The 19,221-nt window shown below is 37.5% G+C and overlaps 3 protein-coding genes and 2 non-coding genes across 5 annotated transcripts; 3 read left to right on the forward strand and 2 right to left on the reverse strand.

Annotated features, from left to right (window-relative positions):
• The first annotated feature begins 709 nt into the window (after positions 1-709).
• gcy-36 (Soluble guanylate cyclase gcy-36) lies at positions 710-7,404 on the forward strand. The gene is made up of 14 exons (NM_078156.8): positions 710-936; positions 986-1,059; positions 1,107-1,207; positions 1,302-1,491; positions 1,620-1,756; positions 2,172-2,242; positions 2,284-2,450; positions 2,499-2,628; positions 2,674-2,744; positions 2,792-3,031; positions 6,271-6,416; positions 6,468-6,825; positions 6,891-7,120; positions 7,200-7,404. The coding sequence occupies exons 1-14, from the start codon at positions 934-936 to the stop codon at positions 7,307-7,309; spliced, it is 2,028 nt and encodes a 675-aa protein (NP_510557.3). The 5' UTR covers positions 710-933; the 3' UTR covers positions 7,310-7,404.
• Positions 7,405-9,125: 1,721 nt separating this feature from the next.
• Positions 9,126-9,261, reverse strand: H13N06.8. Its single transcript, NR_072751.1, has one exon. It is a non-coding gene; the product is annotated as an Unclassified non-coding RNA H13N06.8 (non-coding RNA).
• A 75-nt stretch (positions 9,262-9,336) lies between these two features.
• H13N06.11 lies at positions 9,337-9,538 on the reverse strand. The gene has a single exon (NR_072752.1). It is a non-coding gene; the product is annotated as an Unclassified non-coding RNA H13N06.11 (non-coding RNA).
• Positions 9,539-9,798: 260 nt separating this feature from the next.
• Positions 9,799-13,680, forward strand: H13N06.2 (VWFA domain-containing protein). The gene is made up of 7 exons (NM_078157.6): positions 9,799-9,861; positions 10,566-11,378; positions 11,504-11,616; positions 11,686-11,782; positions 12,802-12,952; positions 12,993-13,046; positions 13,368-13,680. Exons 1-7 carry the CDS (start codon positions 9,813-9,815, stop codon positions 13,453-13,455), a joined length of 1,365 nt encoding a protein of 454 aa, NP_510558.2. The 5' UTR covers positions 9,799-9,812; the 3' UTR covers positions 13,456-13,680.
• Positions 13,681-15,294: 1,614 nt separating this feature from the next.
• gob-1 (Trehalose-phosphatase) lies at positions 15,295-19,197 on the forward strand. The gene is made up of 8 exons (NM_078159.5): positions 15,295-15,379; positions 16,131-16,189; positions 16,239-16,331; positions 16,647-16,748; positions 16,799-17,068; positions 17,232-17,718; positions 17,765-17,907; positions 18,487-19,197. Exons 1-8 carry the CDS (start codon positions 15,364-15,366, stop codon positions 18,634-18,636), a joined length of 1,320 nt encoding a protein of 439 aa, NP_510560.2. The 5' UTR covers positions 15,295-15,363; the 3' UTR covers positions 18,637-19,197.
• Positions 19,198-19,221: the final 24 nt, after the last annotated feature.

Consider the following 19,221-nt stretch of genomic DNA (forward strand, 5'->3'; position numbering starts at 1 on the left):
GGAACTCAGAATATCACAGTTTTACGCACTTTCAGTTATTTTTAATGAACACAATGCATATTTATTGCTTATGCTTTTTATTTTCCGATAAAACGACACGGAATATGTAAAAAAAACAGTCAAATAATAAAAATAAAAAGAATTAATTAAATATAATAGTGCAAGCGCGCTCAATCGAAAAATTTTTTTTTTAATTTTAAAATTTTTTATTTAAAAATTTAAAAATTTTTCTGAATTTTTTAATCATGATATTCGGCCATAGTAATGGAATGGGATGTCCCCATAGGAATGTTTTAAAGCAATTTCCCCACTGAGCAGAATTCATGGTGAAACATTTTTTTGCCAATGGGAAGGTTTTATTGTAAGGTACCGTATTTTCAGTCATATCTGAAGTACTAAAATCTGGTTGTTTTAACATTAAAACTGCATTTTCTGTGTAAATATAAAAGTTATTTGAATTAAACAATTATACCACAAAAGAAATACGAAAAAAAAATTCTAAATCCAAATTTTCAGTAGCAACTTTTCAATTTTGACTAACTTAAGGCAGACTACCGTTTTTCTTCTATTAGTCTTGCATGCATATCATTTTTAGTTGCATTCCATAGATACCTTTTGAGTTTTCCATATATTTACAATCTTCCTCACTCTCCCATCTGTCACCATCTCAGCAACCGGTGAGGTCAGGCGGATAATAAAATTTTTGATGACATCGACACACGGAATGACTTCCTAAAACAGACGACTACAGCATTGCGTGTCTATTAATTATTCAATGCACCTGAGCAATGAGAAGTTACAATTTCCAATTCCACCTTTTCGTAATCATAACTTTTCTTCCATTTCGTAACTCATTTTGGTAAGAATTTCCGTCTTTCGGAGCGAGAATATTTCTTTTCTGACGTGGTAAATTCAAACAAGGGCTACCCAACAATGGTAAAATACGCAACGTTTTGCAGAAATCATGTAATTTTTTTTATTTTAGTTCGGCTTCATTCATGAATCTATTCGACAATTAATGATACGAACTTATGGAGAAGCATTCTGGTCAAAAGTTTTGTAAGTTTCATTTTCAACAAGGCAAATTAAAATCTGAAATGTTGCAGGGAACGAGCAGGATTTGAGGCAGGAAAAGAAAACATCATTAATCATTATTACTCCGATGCGGACACATTTTCTCTGGTGGATGCTGTCAGTGTTATTTTAAGTGAGGATTCTTATTTTGATTTTGTAGAACATATATATTTTTAATTAAAACTATTAAGTTGTTAGAAATTTGTATCTACTTAAATCAATTTCAGAAGTAACACGCGAGCAAGTATGGGAGATGTACGGATGTTTTCTGATCCAGTATACAATGGAAACCGGATGGGATGATCTCATCCGCTCTATGAGCCCGAATTTGAAAGGATTTCTGGATAACCTCGATTCTCTTCACTATTTCATTGACCATGTTGTCTACAAGGCCAACTTGCGTGGCCCATCGTTCAGGTAAGCTTTTAGCTGTAAGTTGGCAGATTGCCTGCAATAGTCTTGCTCCATAACTTTTTTTTTGAAGTAAATCGGATTTCTTAATTCAGCATGAGATAAAAAAATTTACATAAATTTCAACGTTTTAGATGCGAGGATAATCCTGATGGAACTATTACTCTGCATTATTACACCGGTCGTCCGGGGTTGTACCCAATTGTGAAAGGTGTACTTCGTGAAGCAGCAAAAAGGGTTTTCAAGTTGGATGTGTCTATGACAATTACAGGTATATCATTGAAATATTTCAATTTTAAATGGCATTACTTTTTTTCTACTCTGAAATTTTATATCTTGGTTACATGTGGGTAGGGCTGTACAAGTCGGCATCCGGACGTCCGATTTTGACACCACCGGAAGCATATGCGTCCGGTTTGGGGTAGGTTTCCACGGCGGCCGACAATTTCTGAGTTTCGGGACTCACTTTAAAATTCTATTATTAGTGTAGCAAGTGGCGAAACTCGGAAATTGTCGTCCGCTGTGGAAACCTACACTAAACCGGACGCATGTGCGTCCGGTAGTGTCAAAATCGGACGACCGGATGCCAATTTGTACAGCCCTACATGTGGGTACACCAGAACCTTGTTAACTTACAAAATATTAGTTTGTAGCAGGCAGTTTGATCACTTTATTAATGATTTCAGGAAGAACTCAAAGAAGTGTCCAAATGGCAACCGGTGAGCGTATTGAAGAGCATGTCATATTTCTGGTTAAGGTAAAATTCAATCACTAGCAGCAATTATGTCAATTATTCAGACCCTGAACACTGACCAATCTAATGAGGAGGCTCTTGGAACTGCGGTGGTTCAGCATAGTAATAACTATAAAATTCGTCTCACTCATATGGACTTCATCTCAACTTTCCCGTATCATATGGTTGTAGATCAAGATTGCAAAATAGTCCAAGTTGGAAGAGAGCTCTAGTAACATTATATTTAGAAAAAAAAAAATTTCAATTGTAAAAATTTTAGCAACCATATTCCGAAGGATCTTCTTTCAGTTGGAACACCGCTTATGAGAATTTTCGAAGTTACTCGCCCACAAATTCCATTGGATTTTGATAGTATCTGTAATTTTATTAACGCAGTCTTTGTACTACAGGTATTTCAATCATTTGCTCCGTTCATTGAACGTTTCGGTATTCAGGTAAAAACCACTCCCATGGAATTTCAACGTAATGCAAACAAACGTGCTGCTCAAGCGATCGAAGCTTCAGAGTAAGCTTATTTTCAAAGCTTTGTCATTTGTAGTTGTATCAATACAGAAACCTATATGAAGATAACAACGGAGCGCTGGCTCTCAGTCAAAGTCAGCATTTGAAGTTGAAAGGACAAATGATGTTAATGTCATCCGGGGGTCATATCATGTACTTATGCTCTCCATATGTCACATCTATTCCTGAATTGTTGCAATATGGACTACGTTTGACTGCGATGCCAATCCATGACCCGACTCGGGATTTGATTTTACTAAACCAGCAAAGATTGTCGGACGTGGAAATGAAGTAATGATAGTTTATGAAATAAATTGCTTGTAAAACAAACTGAAAAAAACTTTATAGTATCAGACTATGTAGATCCGGTAATTCTCTGGCTAGTCAAGCGTCCCCCTTTAGTTTTATCAAATAATTTTTCACATTTAAAATACGTATATTATCAAAATATAGAAAGTGTCACCTCAAATTTGAATCCAGCCAATCCCGCGAAATATTCCCTCTCGATTTCGCATGCCGAAAATTGGCTCGAATCGAGAGAAGAACAACTCGGGAGATGCTGGAATCAAATAAGACTTCGCTTACTTTCTTTTAGATTTTCGCCGGACTCCGCAAAAATGATAAGAGTAGGTAATACCTGGCGGCCAAAAACACACGGCTTCGGCGCCTTGTTATAAATTAAGTTAACATGTCACGCCCTTCAAGTACACACCAACTGAATGGGCGTGGCATGCTAACTTAATTTATAATTTACCAGCCGCTGACCGCGCCTACGGCGCGGGTAACGACTGGCACCATTAAAAGTATTTGACACACATACCTTCAATCACTCAAAAAATTTCTCATCATGAAAAAAACTTGAAACACTTAAAACGCGGTATCAATTTACTGGCACTGTTACATGTATGTATTTTTCTACGATATGCATGTTTCAAAAATTCACAGACAGTATGAAAACTTTCTGTTACTTTTTGACCAAGACAGTAACCTTACAATACCACTACAGTACCTTGACTTGATCCCCCATAAACTCCCAAATAACTACCTCTTCTATGGCTCTAAGCTCAATTTTTCGGAACATTCCAGAATTTTCCCGATTTTTCTAGAAAGTTCTGGAACATTCCAGAATTTTCTCGATTTTTCTAGAAAGTTCTGGAACATTCCAGAATTTTCTCGATTTTTCTAGAAAGTTAGAATTTTCAGAAAATTTAAATTTCCCGCCAAAATATTTTTCACAGAACATTTAAATTTCCCGCCAAAATATTTTTCACAGAAAATTTAAATTTCCCGCCAAAATATTTTTCACAGAAAATTTAAATTTCCCTCCAAAATATTTTTTTCAGAAAATTTAAATTTCCCGCCAAAATATTTTTCACAGAAAATTTAAATTTCCCGCCAAAATTTTGGATCTTACCACGGTGGGTCTCACCACGGTGGTTCTCGCCACGATGGGTCTCACCGCGAAGGGTCTCACCACGAAGGGTCTCACCACGAAGGGTCTCACCACGAAAGGTCTTACCACGAAGGGTCTCACCACGAAGGGTCTCACCACGAAGGGTCTCATCACGAAAGGTCTCACCACGAAGGGTCTCACCACGAAGGGTCTCATCACGAAAGGTCTCACCACGGTGGTTCACGCCACGAAGGGTCTCACCACGAAGGGTCTCACCACGAAGGGTCTCACCACGATGGGTCTCACCACGATGCGTCTCACCACGATGCGTCTCACCACGATGGGTCTCACCACGATGGGTCTCACCACGATGCGTCTCACCACGATGGGTCTCACCACGATGGGTCTCACCACGAAGGGTCTTACCACGAAGGGTCTCACCACGAAGGGTCTCACCACGAAGGGTCTCACCACGAAAGGTCTTACCACGAAGGGTCTCACCACGAAGGGTCTCACCACGAAGGGTCTCACCACGAAGGGTCTCACCACGAAAGGTCTTACCACGAAGGGTCTCACCACGAAGGGTCTCACCACTAAGGGTCTCACCACGAAGGGTCTCATCACGAAGGGTCTCACCACGAAGGGTCTCACCACGAAGGGTCTCACCACTAAGGGTCTCACCACGAAGGGTCTCATCACGAAAGGTCTCACCACGGTGGTTCACGCCACGATGGGTCTCACCACGAAGGGTCTCACCACGAAGGGTCTCACCACGAAGGGTCTCACCACGAAGGGTCTCACCACTAAGGGTCTCACCACGAAGGGTCTCATCACGAAAGGTCTCACCACGGTGGTTCACGCCACGATGGGTCTCACCACGAAGGGTCTCACCACGAAGGGTCTCACCACGAAGGGTCTCACCACGATGCGTCTCACCACGATGCGTCTCACCACGATGGGTCTCACCACGAAGGGTCTCACCACGAAGGGTTTCACCACGAAGGGTCTCACCACTAAGGGTCTCACCACGAAGGGTCTCATCACGAAAGGTCTCACCACGGTGGTTCACGCCACGAAGGGTCTCACCACGAAGGGTCTCACCACGAAGGGTCTCACCACGATGGGTCTCACCACGATGCGTCTCACCACGATGCGTCTCACCACGATGGGTCTCACCACGAAGGGTCTCACCACGATGGGTCTCACCACGATGGGTCTCACCACGATGGGTCTCACCACGATGGGTCTCACCACGATGCGTCTCACCACGAAGGGTCTTACCACGAAGGGTCTCACCACGATGGGTCTCACCACGATGGGTCTCACCACGATGGGTCTCACCACGATGGGTCTCACCACGATGGGTCTCACCACGATGCGTCTCACCACGATGGGTCTCACCACGATGGGTCTCACCACGAAGGGTCTTACCACGAAGGGTCTCACCACGATGGGTCTCACCACGATGGGTCTCGCCACGATGGGTCTCACCACGATGGGTCTCGCCACGATGGGTCTCACCACGATGGGTCTCGCCACGATGGGTCTCACCACGATGGGTCTCACCACGAAGGTGACAGACCCCGTCCACAATTCTCAGTGACTTTGGGTGTGACGTCACAGACTACAAAGACTACATAGACTACAAACTACTTAACAAACGGACACTATTTTTTTATATATAGGTAATGATTTTTTTATGCGGAAGCCGTGTGTTGTCGGCCGCCAAGTATCACCCACTCTTTTCATTTTTGCGGAGTCCGGCGGAAATCTAGAAAAAAGTAGGCGGAGTCTTATTTGATTCCAGCATCTCCCGAGTTGTTCTTCTCTCGATTCGAGCCAATTTTCGGCATGCGAAATCGAGAGGGAATATTTCGCGGTATTGGCTGGATTCAAAATCGAGGTGACACTTTTTATATTTTGATAATAAAATATATGTATACATTTTTCCTGGTTTAAACCTGGTTTTGATTAAAACAAATATCACCGAGATCAGAGCTGTCAAAGTAGAAAAAAAACGCAAAATTAGTAGGAAAAATACTGTACATAACTTTGTGATATGTTTATTGGGAAAATTTACACAAGACTCTGTAAAGTTTTAAAGAAATTGAGCACCGTAAAAGAGACAACTTTCCAGCTTGCAACTAGAAGCAAACAATGAACAACTTGAAAACATGGCTAAAGATTTGGAAGTTGAAAAGGGAAAAACTGATGCTTTGCTCCGAGAAATGCTACCACCATCGGTTGCTCAGCAATTGAAGCAAGGGTTAAGCGTTGAAGCGCGTAAGTTGACATACACAATCCAACAGAACCTAATATTCATTATGTTATCAGGAGAATACGAAGAAGCCACAGTGATGTTCACTGATGTTCCCACCTTCCAACAGATTGTTCCACTTTGTACACCCAAGGATATTGTTCATTTGCTCAATGAGCTATTCACCAAATTTGATCGGTTGATTGGAATCCAAAAAGCATATAAAGTGGAAACAGTTGGTGACAGTTACATGTCAGTCGGAGGAATTCCTGACTTGGTCGATGATCATTGTGAAGTGATCTGCCATTTGGCCCTCGGAATGGTCATGGAAGCTCGGACCGTTTGTGATCCCATAACCAACACCCCTCTTCATATTCGTGCAGGAATTCATTCGGGGCCAGTTGTAGCAGGTGTTGTTGGCGCGAAAATGCCGAGGTAGAAATGATACTACACAAGGACACTAAATATTGTTATGTGATAATAATGAGTCATTCTTTTAGATACTGCTTGTTCGGTGATACAGTGAATACTTCCTCGAGAATGGAGAGTCATAGTCCAATTGGACGAATTCATTGTTCGGAGAATGCAAAGAAGTGCGCTGAAAGCACTGGGCGGTTTGAGTTTGAACCACGTGGCAGAGTACAGATCAAGGGAAAGGGGGAGATGAATACCTACTTTTTGTTGCGTAGCTTCAAGAGATCGATTTGGGAGATCATCGACCGCAGAAGAGGTTTGTTTATGAACAAAAGGGCACGCAGAAAGAAAAAGAAGGGTGTGAGAAATCTGAGATAATCATCTTGACATTTCAGATGAGAATTGCAACAGTATTGACGGATACAACGAATTGCGTGAAGGCTACGTTGATGATGTCCTTAACAAGGTTACTCAAAAGAATTCCAAAACTTGCTCGATTTCCTAAATTTGAAGTGGTGTGAAACAAGATTTATGTATTATATAAAACCTATTGCACTTTATTTATGTTCTGAATAAAATATTTTGTCGGAAAATGAAAATAAGCGAATGGAATGCAAAACAAAGAACACACGATCATGAAACATTGTCCGATGGAAGTAAAACATATACCCCAAAATGTCAAAAAAAAGTACGGGTACTTCTGCAATTAGAAAAAAAACAGTATGTTTGAATACCTTCACTTCGGATTTTTATTTAAGCTCTACCAGCTTAATAAAGCTTAATACAAATGTACGAGACTAACTTCCTAGAATTTAGAACTGAAAAGTAATTTTTCAGTTATAATTAAAATAACAATTTTTATCATCAATAAGACGGAATTTTTTTCAGAGTGTTTCTGATTTAGAGAGTCCAGTCAAAATTAATTTTTAGGTAGCAAAATAGTTAATTTTTTTTCGACCGTTCAAATTTTCATAGTATCAATTTGTTCCAAGCATTCTCTTGGTGTGTTCAGTTTGATCTTTTTCAAGTGTCCGCATCTCCTCTTGAGCATTGTTTATCTCCACCCTTTATGAGCAGCATTTGCCGGTGAACAACTTCCGGAAAAGATAAGGATTTGAGCGCTGTTTTGTTCTTTTCCAAAGTCGATGTTCTTATGTTCTTCAGCTATGCATTCGGTGGTTATTTTTGAACGTTTAACTTGCCCAATGAGAAGTTTGAGTTTTAAACTTGTATCAATGTTCTCAATTCATTTTTGAAAATGACTCACTTGGCGGGGGTGTTCAATTAGAAAACGATCATAAGATAGAGAATTTCGAAAGGGTAGAACATGTATAAATTACCTGAAAACGATACGGGAATACTTATTTTCTAAGATCTTTAAACAACGTACTGTGATTAATTTTTGAATAGGAGCAATAACCGAAAGTATTTATTTATCATAAAGTTTTTATTTAATTAAAGATGGAGAAGCGCCAGTGGGGATTTTATCTAAATACACTTATAATGACCCAAAACGACCAAATATCATCATGAAACACTCCAAATAAATTTAGATTTTTCATAATTTTCGGTCAAAGTTTTGGCAAATTGCCAAAATTATTAATACGAGCTTTTGAGGAAATTTAGAAAAATATCGCAAGTTTCGACCTTTACAATGTTTAAATACAAATAATTTAAATGAAATTAAAACATAAAAAATGTCGAAAAAAATTGGTTTTTTGGTCAACTCCCAAAATTATGAGTGACAAAAACTGAGTAATTGCCACTTTTTGACAGTAAATAAAAAATTTTCAAAAAATTTTTGAAAAGTAGTCATGATATTTAGTGATTTTGGAACCCTAGGAGTGATTTTTAACAATTTCCCCACTGGCGCTACTCCACCTTTAAATATATATTTTGCTGTCATTTTGAGTATGCTTGGACGAAAAAAAACGTGGAATCTTTATTACTTCTTCAATCAAGTTGGAAGTTTTTAAATTTTCACAAAATTGCGATACAAAGAATGATGAAAATAAGTCCTACTAAAAGTTTATATTCAAAAGTTCACGATTTGCAGAAGTACTAAGAGGTGTGACTATCTCTTGTTACGGACGCAACAATGATCTTATCTCTACACGAGCGACCACCTATGATTGCGTAAAACGGCTAAGCTTATCATTGTCAACATCATCACTTAGCCTATCCACCCCCCGCTTGCCAATGACTTTGAAAATTCTTCGATGATGGCCTGCCCAATCGGGGTTCTTCCCAAAGGTGGCAGCGTTTTCTCTGCTGCAATTTCTCGTTTCGTTTGCATTACCCCCTTGCCTCCCCCCCCCCCCCTCCCCACCACCACCTCTATCTTCCCGCCAACAACACAATAGGAGTTGTTCCTGTTCCTTCTTCTCTCTTTCCATCTTCTATGATGATACCTGCTACTTGCGATAAGGCTCATATCAAATGAAACAAGCATGATCGCTAACGAGATGCAGCCCCCCCCCACCTTCCGTCATCTCCTAGACTTGACGATGTCTCTTCCGAACAATCCATAATCATCATTTGTTTGTTCTCTCACCCACAACTTTTAAGTTCCTTTTTTACTCCTTAAAAGTATCCAGAATCACTGTCATTCTTCTTTTTATTCTTATTCTTCCTCCTCCTTCTACTTTCTTCCCTTTTTGGTGTTTGTTACGCAACTATGCATAGTCTCACCCTCTTTTTCACACTTTCATAAATTCCGACTACAACAACTGATGGTAGTGATGTCCACTCGCTTTCCATACAATTTTACATCTGCATTTTTTTTCCAGTTCTCACTTTTCGATGTGGGTCACCTCAGGTCTAAAAGGTTCGGGGCTGAGGAGGAATTTGACACGAAACTTGTCTGATTAGCAACATTTCATACTAATTTTCCTATTTCATTTGGTCACTCGTCCCTAACTCACTTTCTTGTTTTTGCAAAGACGTCACTAACTTTGGAGATTTTTTTTCCGAACTTCAAAAGGTTCATTTCAGAATTCTGTCTTCCTATGATTCCGTTTCTCATAGTTTGTGCACTGTCTACAGTTGGAGTAGAAGGTATGTTCAGTTTTAGTTTATAAAAAAGGTTATCTTGGCTTTTTAAATATTTTGAAAATTGTAATTTGTGGTTCAAATTTAGTGTTTAAAAAATTGAGTAACTGTATGTATGAAGTAGTAATTTTCAGATTTTTTTTCATCGTAACTTTATCAGGTTATCGATAGATCAAAACGTACGTTTTCTGTAGGCAAAATTTCAATATTAATAAAAATTAAACTGATAAAAGTATTTTGTTGGATGTACGGAACACATGGTTTTTTACAACAAAATAGTAGTTTTTTGAAATCAAGGCAGAAAAAATAGCTGCACGTGGAGTCACAAAGTCCCATTTTGTTTTGATCTTCGAAAAATGCGGGAGGTGAGGCGCAGGCATCTCAACTGATTTTGCACAATTTTTATGGGAAAAAAATCCCGCATTTTTTGTAGATCAAACCGAAATGAGACAGCCTGACACCACGTGTAGCTTTTAAAAACTATGAGATCATGAGAATGCCTACCGTTTTAACGAGGGAATATCTCGTAGCGAAGTCACCTAAATCTCTCGTTGCCGCATGTTCTCTCTGTCGCCGTCATTTTCGCGCTAGAAGGTAGGCATTCTCACGAACTCATGGTTTTTTAATATAGAAAAATCTATGTAACTTTAAAAAAAAATATTTAAAAATTTCATAGCTTGCTTTCCTCTATATTTTTCCACAATTTTTAGGATTTGGTGCTCCTGGAATAGTCCCGCCTGAAAGTTTCATAGCTGAACGATGGTACCCATCAAACCTCCCTACCGTCATGCCTCCATGGAAACTGGCAGGCGTTGACATTTCCAATTTCCGAACAGCCAGACCTCACCAATCACCGGGAACCAGCCCTGTGACAACAACCCCAGTGGCACCTACAAACTCTTTGCCAATGCCACCAGGTACATCTACACCTTCTCTATCGTCTGCAGAGAACTCGGGTAATGGACCCCATCCACCAGCACCGCCACCTCAGTCGTCTGCGGAATCATCCGGTTTGCCGTCGAGCTCCGAGCAGGAGGAGGAGGCATCTGCTCAGAATACAACTGTTCCATCTAGTACGGAAGAGCTCATGACACTTGGAGTCACTGAAACAAACATGAAGACCGAGAAACCTGACAAAGGAGTCTTGAAAATACTCTCCCCAGTTTTTGAAGATATTACAAAAATTGACAACATTAGTGATTCGGAAGAAGTTCTTCGCGTCAATTCTGAAAATTCTGTCGAAGGCAGTGGTGACAATGAACCAGAGTTGATGACCACGCTAGAAACAACGACCACCTCGTCAAAGAAGTCATCTGAATTCACTACAACAATGACGCCTGAATCATCGTCGGTAACAACAACAACTGCGAAACCCGTAACTGAACCAATCACAACTTCTACTTCCTCTACATCAGCTACAACTACATTAAAAACATCAAGTAAGATTCGGGATGAAGTGACAACGACAATGATGCCTGAAATGGGAAATCGAAGAAACCTGGCAAATTTGCATCCAACAAAAGGTGGGTGGGGTGAAGAAGGTGTGAAATGTGAAATCGTTACACACATTCCACTATCAACTGATTAGAAATTAAACATTGAGAACAATCAACGAATCTAGTTTCGTGTGTCATTTTTCATTTTATAGAATGCAAGGACATTCTCTTCCTGTTGGATTCCAGTGGAAACGTGGTGCAACAGTACGAGAAGCAAAAGAAGTATATCGAGGAAATTGTTCGCAAGCTAGAACATCCAAGACGGGTTAGTGAACCCGGAATTTTTAACGATATAATTCTAACCCGGAATTGAAAAATGTGATTTATTATTCAGATGGCCTTGATCACGTTTGCTGGCAGAACAAGGCAGAAGATTGTTATTCCATTACCGGAAGAACCAAATGGCAAAAAGTTCATCGAGAAATTGAGAAGTTGGTGGTTTGATTTAATTCTGAAAAATCTGAAAAAAATAGAGTTCGAATAGAAAAAGAGAAGTGTTTGCATATTGAGAGAAAAAACTCGCAAAATGAGAAATCTCATAAAATAAAAATAAGAAGAATTTTATCTATAAGCGCAGTTGTAAAAAAATGGTACTTTTCCGATTTCTGCCAAAGTGTTATCGATATTTTCATTAATGAAACCTTATTTGTAATTTCAGGCTTACAATTAGTGTTGTTGTTTTCTAAGCCTAAAAATTGAAATAGTATTGAAATAAACATTCATCTGTGAATTTAAATTGAAATATAGAGTGTTATAAAATTGAAAAACATTTTGGTTGGCAGAAATCGGAAAAGTACCAAAAAAAATGAAATAAACTTTAAAGATGGGCTAGGGCCAGTGGAAAACCACTCCTTCGGCCCTAAAATGTCCGAATATCATAATAAAAGTTTTCAAAAAAATTTTGAAAATTTTTCATTTACTGTCAAAAAGTGACAATTATGTACATAGTTGTTGCCACTCATCATTTTGGAAATCGACCAAAAAAAAAGAAGTTTTTTCTACTTTTTAAATACTTTAACTCAGTTTTAATTATTTGTATTAAAAGATTGTATATTCAGACAAAACCCCTACTGGCGCTACTCCACCTTTAAAAATTTGCTTTTACCGTTTTTTCGTTTAAGGAAACTAAGAAATTAAAAAAAGCCAAAAATGTATTGTTAACGGTTTCAAAAGTAAGAAAAATAAAAATTGTGCATTTAAAATATTGTTTACGTTACGTTTTCAAACTACACTAATTATGAAATTTTAACATCTGTTAAAAATTTTAAATGTAACTTCTTAAACGAATTGGCCGAAATTGGTGAAAAGACATAAACTTTTTGAATCGTAATAATTAGTAGATGCAATAGATTATGTTAATAATAGTTAATGAAAACACGGTGTTTCGATTTCCAAAAAAAAAAAGATCTTACTGTTTCAATTTAGTTTAAAATATGACCTTATTTTTCAGAAGCCCGATTTTTACGTGGAGTCACCGCGGCCGGAGCTGCAATCTCTGTCACAACACAATACGTGCTTCAAAAATCGAGACACGTGCAAGTTGTAGTTGTGACAGACGGATTCTCATTTGATGACGTGGAGAAACAATCAGAAGCATTGAGGTACATAGCTTTTGAGATATGAATGCAATTTCACTTTCAGAGCGGTCGTTGGAATGGAAACGTTTGTGACTGGCAGATATTTCCCAGTGGTCAAGTGAGTAGACTTTCATTATTGAAGTGGAGTATAGCTAAAATGGGATTTTTGTTGAAATGATAGTAAATAAGTTGTAGTGACCGAATATAATTCATTTTTATTTAACTTCAAAATTTTATTTTATTTTCAGGAATTAACTTTGAACTTTGGCGTTATTACGCATTGCAGGTGTGAAATAATTGCAAACATTTTATTAACAATTTTATGTCATCCCAACGACAAACTTTTTTGACATTTTCAAGTTGAACAGGCAGTGACAGATATATTTGCATTTCACAGTTCAAAAATTTAATGTTCAATGTAGCAATTTCTCCGTTTCAGAAATGTGTTGCACTCAATTGGTGGAGCAGATGATCATGTTTTTTTCGACAAGAAAGAGCAGAAGCTTATCGACGCATTGCAGTGTTAAAATGACCAGCATTCGGTGTCAGTGTGTTGTGTGCCATTTGTCGTGAGCCTTTCTCTCTTCCTCCTCTTCCCCGTCCAAATGATTCGATAGCCGTGATGTTTTTCGGTTTCATGATCTCAATTTGATTCACTTTAATAATAATGTTTTCGTTTGTCACTCATTTCGTTTTTTTCCATGTGTATGTATATCGTTCAGAACGTTCAGAATAAACAAGTTTAAAAACTTTGTAAGACTTTTGATGTTTTAGAGACGGGTGAACTTTTTATAAAAATATAAAAAATTGATTCTTCAACTAAAAAAATAATTTAATTTTTTTCAATTTAAATGTACTTTTTAAAGCATTTTTTAACATTATTTTTTGAAAATTGTAAAATTGCAAATTTCCTTTTGAAAGATATTGTTTCGAATTACGGAACTATTCCTAAAAATTCAAAATTTTTCTCAATTGAAATTGTCGTAATTCTTTATTAATATCGTTTGCATAGAACTTTTAATGTATAATTATCAGTAAAACACCACCTTGTAACTTGTAAGTTTACATATTCTTCAATTTATTTTATTGACCACTGTATATGAAATTGGAAAAAATTTGGATAATTAAATGCAAAAATGCCAATAATAGAGTAAAAATAATCCCAGGCCACTATCACACAGAAAAGATATCAAAAGGTTAGCGTGACAAATCCTATAGTTTTTTTTTGAAATTTTGAACCGTTATAAAATCTAGGAAAACTTTCAATAATGTCTGGTGTAAAACTCATTTTTGAATTTATTTCAATTTAATTTCAATAATTAAAAATCTCACTACCTCACTTTCAAGCGCTAGAAAGTATTTTGAATCTAATGGATTTATAATAAAGAAAATATAGTTGCATTAAACACAAGAAAAGTATGATTGTCCTCGTATTATAATTTCAATTAAATATTTACTATGTTGCGGTTTCATTTTGTTTATTTTGAAAAAATAAGTATAAAATTTGTTTGTCACACAAAATCGTACTCATACGTGTTTTGCAAATTTTAAAAAATCGATAAAGGTGTTTTTTGCTAATTTCAAAAAATGCATTTCTTTGTTTTTCTACTTTAATTCCACCTCTTCATCTCCCGTTCCATCGCACAAGCACACAAAACGCGCCAGCAGCCCCTCTTGCGCACCCTCCGTGCACCACCCGCTCATGTGCTCTCTGCATCGTTTTCCGCTGACTTTCACAATGTAGAAATGGGAAGAAAGCGGAACACAAATAGAACCAAACACCCTTTTTCTTCTTTCATTCTTCTAACGTGTTTTCACAAACATATCTTGCCGATTAACTTACGATGTCTTCTTCTTCTTATTGCCTACCGATGGCTTATCATTTTATCCCGCTAAGTTTTTTTTTTTCAATTTTCGTTTTTTTTCAGTTTAAAAAAATCGATTATTTAGTGAAGAGAGACGTTGAGAACGTTTATTAAAAAATATAGCAACGCATAATAAAATTGTTTTGTACAACAACTCTCATAAACACAAAATCCTTGATAAATAAAAACATAATTTAAAAAAAAAACATACCTTGTTCCCAATTCTCACTTCTCAATTCTCAAACAAGAAATCAGTCCTGATAAATTAGAACACCAAAAACCGGTCGGTTTCTTATTCAAAAATGACACGTTTTGTTTTGTTTTTGCTTTTCCACCACCACCCCCTCTCCCTTCTCCCCGCTCTCCGCCGTTATTCAGTCTGTGCTTGTTTTGATTATTATCGATTTTCCAGAGTGTCGCCTAGCTGACCGAATTATGTTTACATTTCGACTCTCAACTGTTATTGATTTATCCTTTTTTTTTCGAAAGTAACTTTTTTTCTTTCAGGACTTATCACTCAAACTTGCCAAGTTCCCTCCGGGCCGTGCTGGCTCCCGTCCGGACTGCCCGATGAACTGTGAAAAAGGTAGGGCAATTAATTTTTTTAAGCAATGAAAACCAGATGGATGTCATACAAAAAAGTTTTGGATGGAGTATACGACAACAAAAAAAAAGCAAAAAAGAAAACAGGAAAATAAACTTTGTTCCTTCGAAACACAAACACCTGTTGACCTGTGCGTGTTTCAACCGCTCTCTGCTGTTTGGCACGTCTGACAAGACGTCTTACGTATTGATCAGTTGTTTTTCACTGATATGATCTTTAATCTGTACATACCCCCAGTAAAAAGTTGATTTTTTCGCCATTTTTCTGTTCATTTGGTTGCGTCAAGTATAATCAGTTTAAATAGTTTTTGGTGAGGGTTTTCCTTTTTTTTCGAAACTGTGGTTTAAATTTAAATAATTTCACTTTTTGTTTCTAACTATATTTTTCATAAAACATATAGACAAAAACACAGTAAAATTCGATGAAATATTTATTGGAAGATTATTTAATTTTATTTTAAAATTCCTTTTAATATAGATAAACCTTTAGGCATCAACTTTTTGTTTGAATAACTATTTTTGCCTAGAATACAGCAAAAATGATGTCAGAAATTATGAGACCTAGAAACGGCACATTAAACAGGCTATAGAGTGATTAAAAGCAGCCATATCACGTGTTGACACATAACACCATCATCTTATTATCAGATAGCCTTATCGACGTCTAGAACATAATGTCTTTGTGTTGTGCCCTTTTTCTATCTTTTCTAGAATTATTTTTTGGCAATTTTCAGAATCACAAATGACTATCGCCAGTCAGTCTATCGAAGATTTCAAAGAATGTCTGTATCAGGTGAGTTTATAGATTTTCGTACATTATTCGTAAGTAGTAACTGTTTAAGATGCAAGAAGCACGGAAATCAGTGACGAATGAAATTCTCGAAACAGGACATATCAAAGCCGACCAAGTTCAAATATTTAAAAGTACGCTAGAGGTTGGTTTTTTTGCTTGGAAACCATGTATCTGAATAATTTGAAATTCCGGGTATATGTCAAAAAATTCTCATAGAGTGGAAATCTCAACTGAAACATTTTGTTTTTAAAACAATGTTTTTGAACGTAATTCTCAAAAAAAAAATTTTAAACAAAAGCTAAAACAATAGCTAACTTTAAAAAGACAACCTTTTTCACAATTATTTAACATTTAATTACATCTACATTAAAATGTTTATTTAATGGAATTTTAAACCTACCGATATCATTTAATTTCATTCTCCGCATCTCGGTCAAAATAATGTCAATAATTCCAGGAAATGAATGACGAGCGAACGTCAAAAAACCACATCAGAGACATTCACTCAAGAGGAACCACATTTGGCATCAACATTCAAGACGAAATTAAAGGATTGCAGGTTCATTCCTGAAGCTGCATTTTCTTTATTTCCAAATTATTTTGTTTCAGAAAGACCATCATTTTTTGGATGCATTCGCGGTGGAAAGTGACAAAGAGAACAACTCATTTGCAAATGTTCTAAAACTTTGCGATCTACCTGGACTGTTGTCTAAATTTGTGGACGATGAAATTCGGTTCGAGAAAGAGGTCGCCGAGTGTAAAGCGTTTCTGATGGATCTCATTGATACGAGCACCACCGGAGGGATTAAACCACTGTTTATCACTGATTGGGATGGAACTATGAAGGATTATTGCTCACAGTATGCAACAAATTTGCAGGTTTGTGTCTTAAAATGAGCTGAAAAAGTTAAATTGTGTAAACTCAAATGGACATTTGAAAATACATTTGTTCAAACTGAAAATAAATTTTAAACGGCAAATTTTTTCTGGAGAAAACATAACTTCGAAAAAAAAAGTAAAACCGAAATAAATTACATTTCAGCCGGCCTACAGCGCTATCGTAATGGGTGTCTTCTCTCGTCTCTTCACCCGAGCATTTGCCGTCCTAACCGCAGGGCCTCTCCGCCATCCTGGAATCCTAGACCTCACCGCACTCCCCATCAACGGGCCGGTATTATTCAGTGGATCTTGGGGACGCGAATGGTGGCTTGGCGGCCGACGAATAGTGCATGATGATGGAATTCCTGAGGAAGGAAGTGTTGCAATTGGGCAGCTCTGTGAACAACTGGATGAGATACTTCATGAAGGGGAATTTGTGCAATTCGCGTTGGTTGGAAGTGGTGTACAGAGGAAAGTCGATCGTCTTACCCTAGGAGTTCAAACGGTTTTCAAGCAAGTTCCAGAAGACCTCTCAGCTAGATACATTGATGCAGTTCGTGAACGAATCCATCGAGTTGATCCCAACAGTCAATATTTAGTATTAGAAAATTGTTCACCGTTAGAAATTGAAGTATGCGTTCATTCGTCAGGTAATGCTCAATTTTGAAATTTATGATGATGATTTTCGAATTACAGGAGCTGTTTGGAACAAGGGAGATGGAGTTGCTGCTTTAGTGGAATCACTCCACGACTCGTTGAAGGTTGGAAAAGTTTGTGTCGCAGGGGACACCGCGAGTGATGTTCCGATGTTGAAAAAAGCAGCAGACGAGAATCCAGAGGTAAGATTTTGAATTGAGATAGTATGTCAATTGAACCACTATTAGCATACTTTTGAATATTTTTCGCTATCAATAAAACAACAGTGGACAACATCATACATATTAAGAAATCATAAGATCGCGAGAATGCCTACCGTTTTGGCGCGGGAATATCTCGTTGCGAAGGCACCTAAACCACTGGTCATCGCATGTTCTCTGTGCTATCGCTATTTTTGCGAAGTAGGCATTTTCATGAACTGATAGCTTCTTAATAGCTTGCACGTGGTGTCATAATGTCCCAATTCGGTTTGATCTACTTAGATCTACGAAAAACGCGGGTTTTAAGACGCAGAGTTCTCAACTCTGATTTTACATTGTTTAGAACATGATGACGTCACATTTTTTGGCAAAAAAAAATCCCGCACTTTTTAGTAGATAAAATTGTGATGGGAGAGCCTGACTCCACGTGAGCCGCGTGAGCTGGAATAACCTCGTAGACACGCTAGTAAACATTTCTCTTATTAAATTAAACTTGTATTTGAAATAATGCTAAAATGCTAAACACATCAGATAAATTTCTTGAAAACTTATTTTTTCCAGAACGTTCGAGCCTTGTTTGTCAATATCAACAAGCAGCTTCAAGAGAACATCACAAATATTGTTGGAGACGCCAAACGAGTCTGCTTCATCTCTTCACCAGATGTTGCTCACGCTGCGTTCGCCCAAATTATTTCAGAGTTCTCTGGATGAAAAATGAAATTGGATTGTTTCCCAACCATTAACTATTAAATATTAGAGTGGTAGAGAGGTAGAGAACAACGACAACTTGTTGTTTCTCAAATGTTCAACCACCCATCGTAACTTGCAATCAATGACCGCTGGTCAATGGTCAGCAAAGGCGACGAAACCTGTCTCTCTCTCTCGTTTTCTCTACGACCTCTGCTCTCTCTCACTGTTCCTCTTCTCAGTTTCTGCCACGTGACGTTTTTTTTTTCTGATATTCCATTTTTCGTTCTTCCCTCAAACTTCAATTGATTAGAACTGTAAAAATACCAAATAATTCAGTTATTGTTTTATAGAAATCGGTTTTATTAGCATGTTTTTATTGTACCCTCATTCACCAAAAATTCCTCATATTCGAATAATTGTTTAATAAAACTAGTCGGGTTTTGCTTTCTTTTTCCCCCCTGATTCAGTCCACTTTTCAATGTGTTTGTGAACTTCGTAGTTTTTTTTGTTTCAATTTTTTTTCAAAATTCAATTTCTAAAAAAGATATTTTATTTTTCAAAGTATTGTTTGTTTTTCGGCAATCTTGATATTTTAAACTAATAAGT

The sequence above is a fragment of the Caenorhabditis elegans genome, chromosome X (assembly GCF_000002985.6).
Source record: "Caenorhabditis elegans chromosome X".
NCBI classification, from domain to species: Eukaryota; Metazoa; Nematoda; class Chromadorea; order Rhabditida; family Rhabditidae; genus Caenorhabditis; species Caenorhabditis elegans.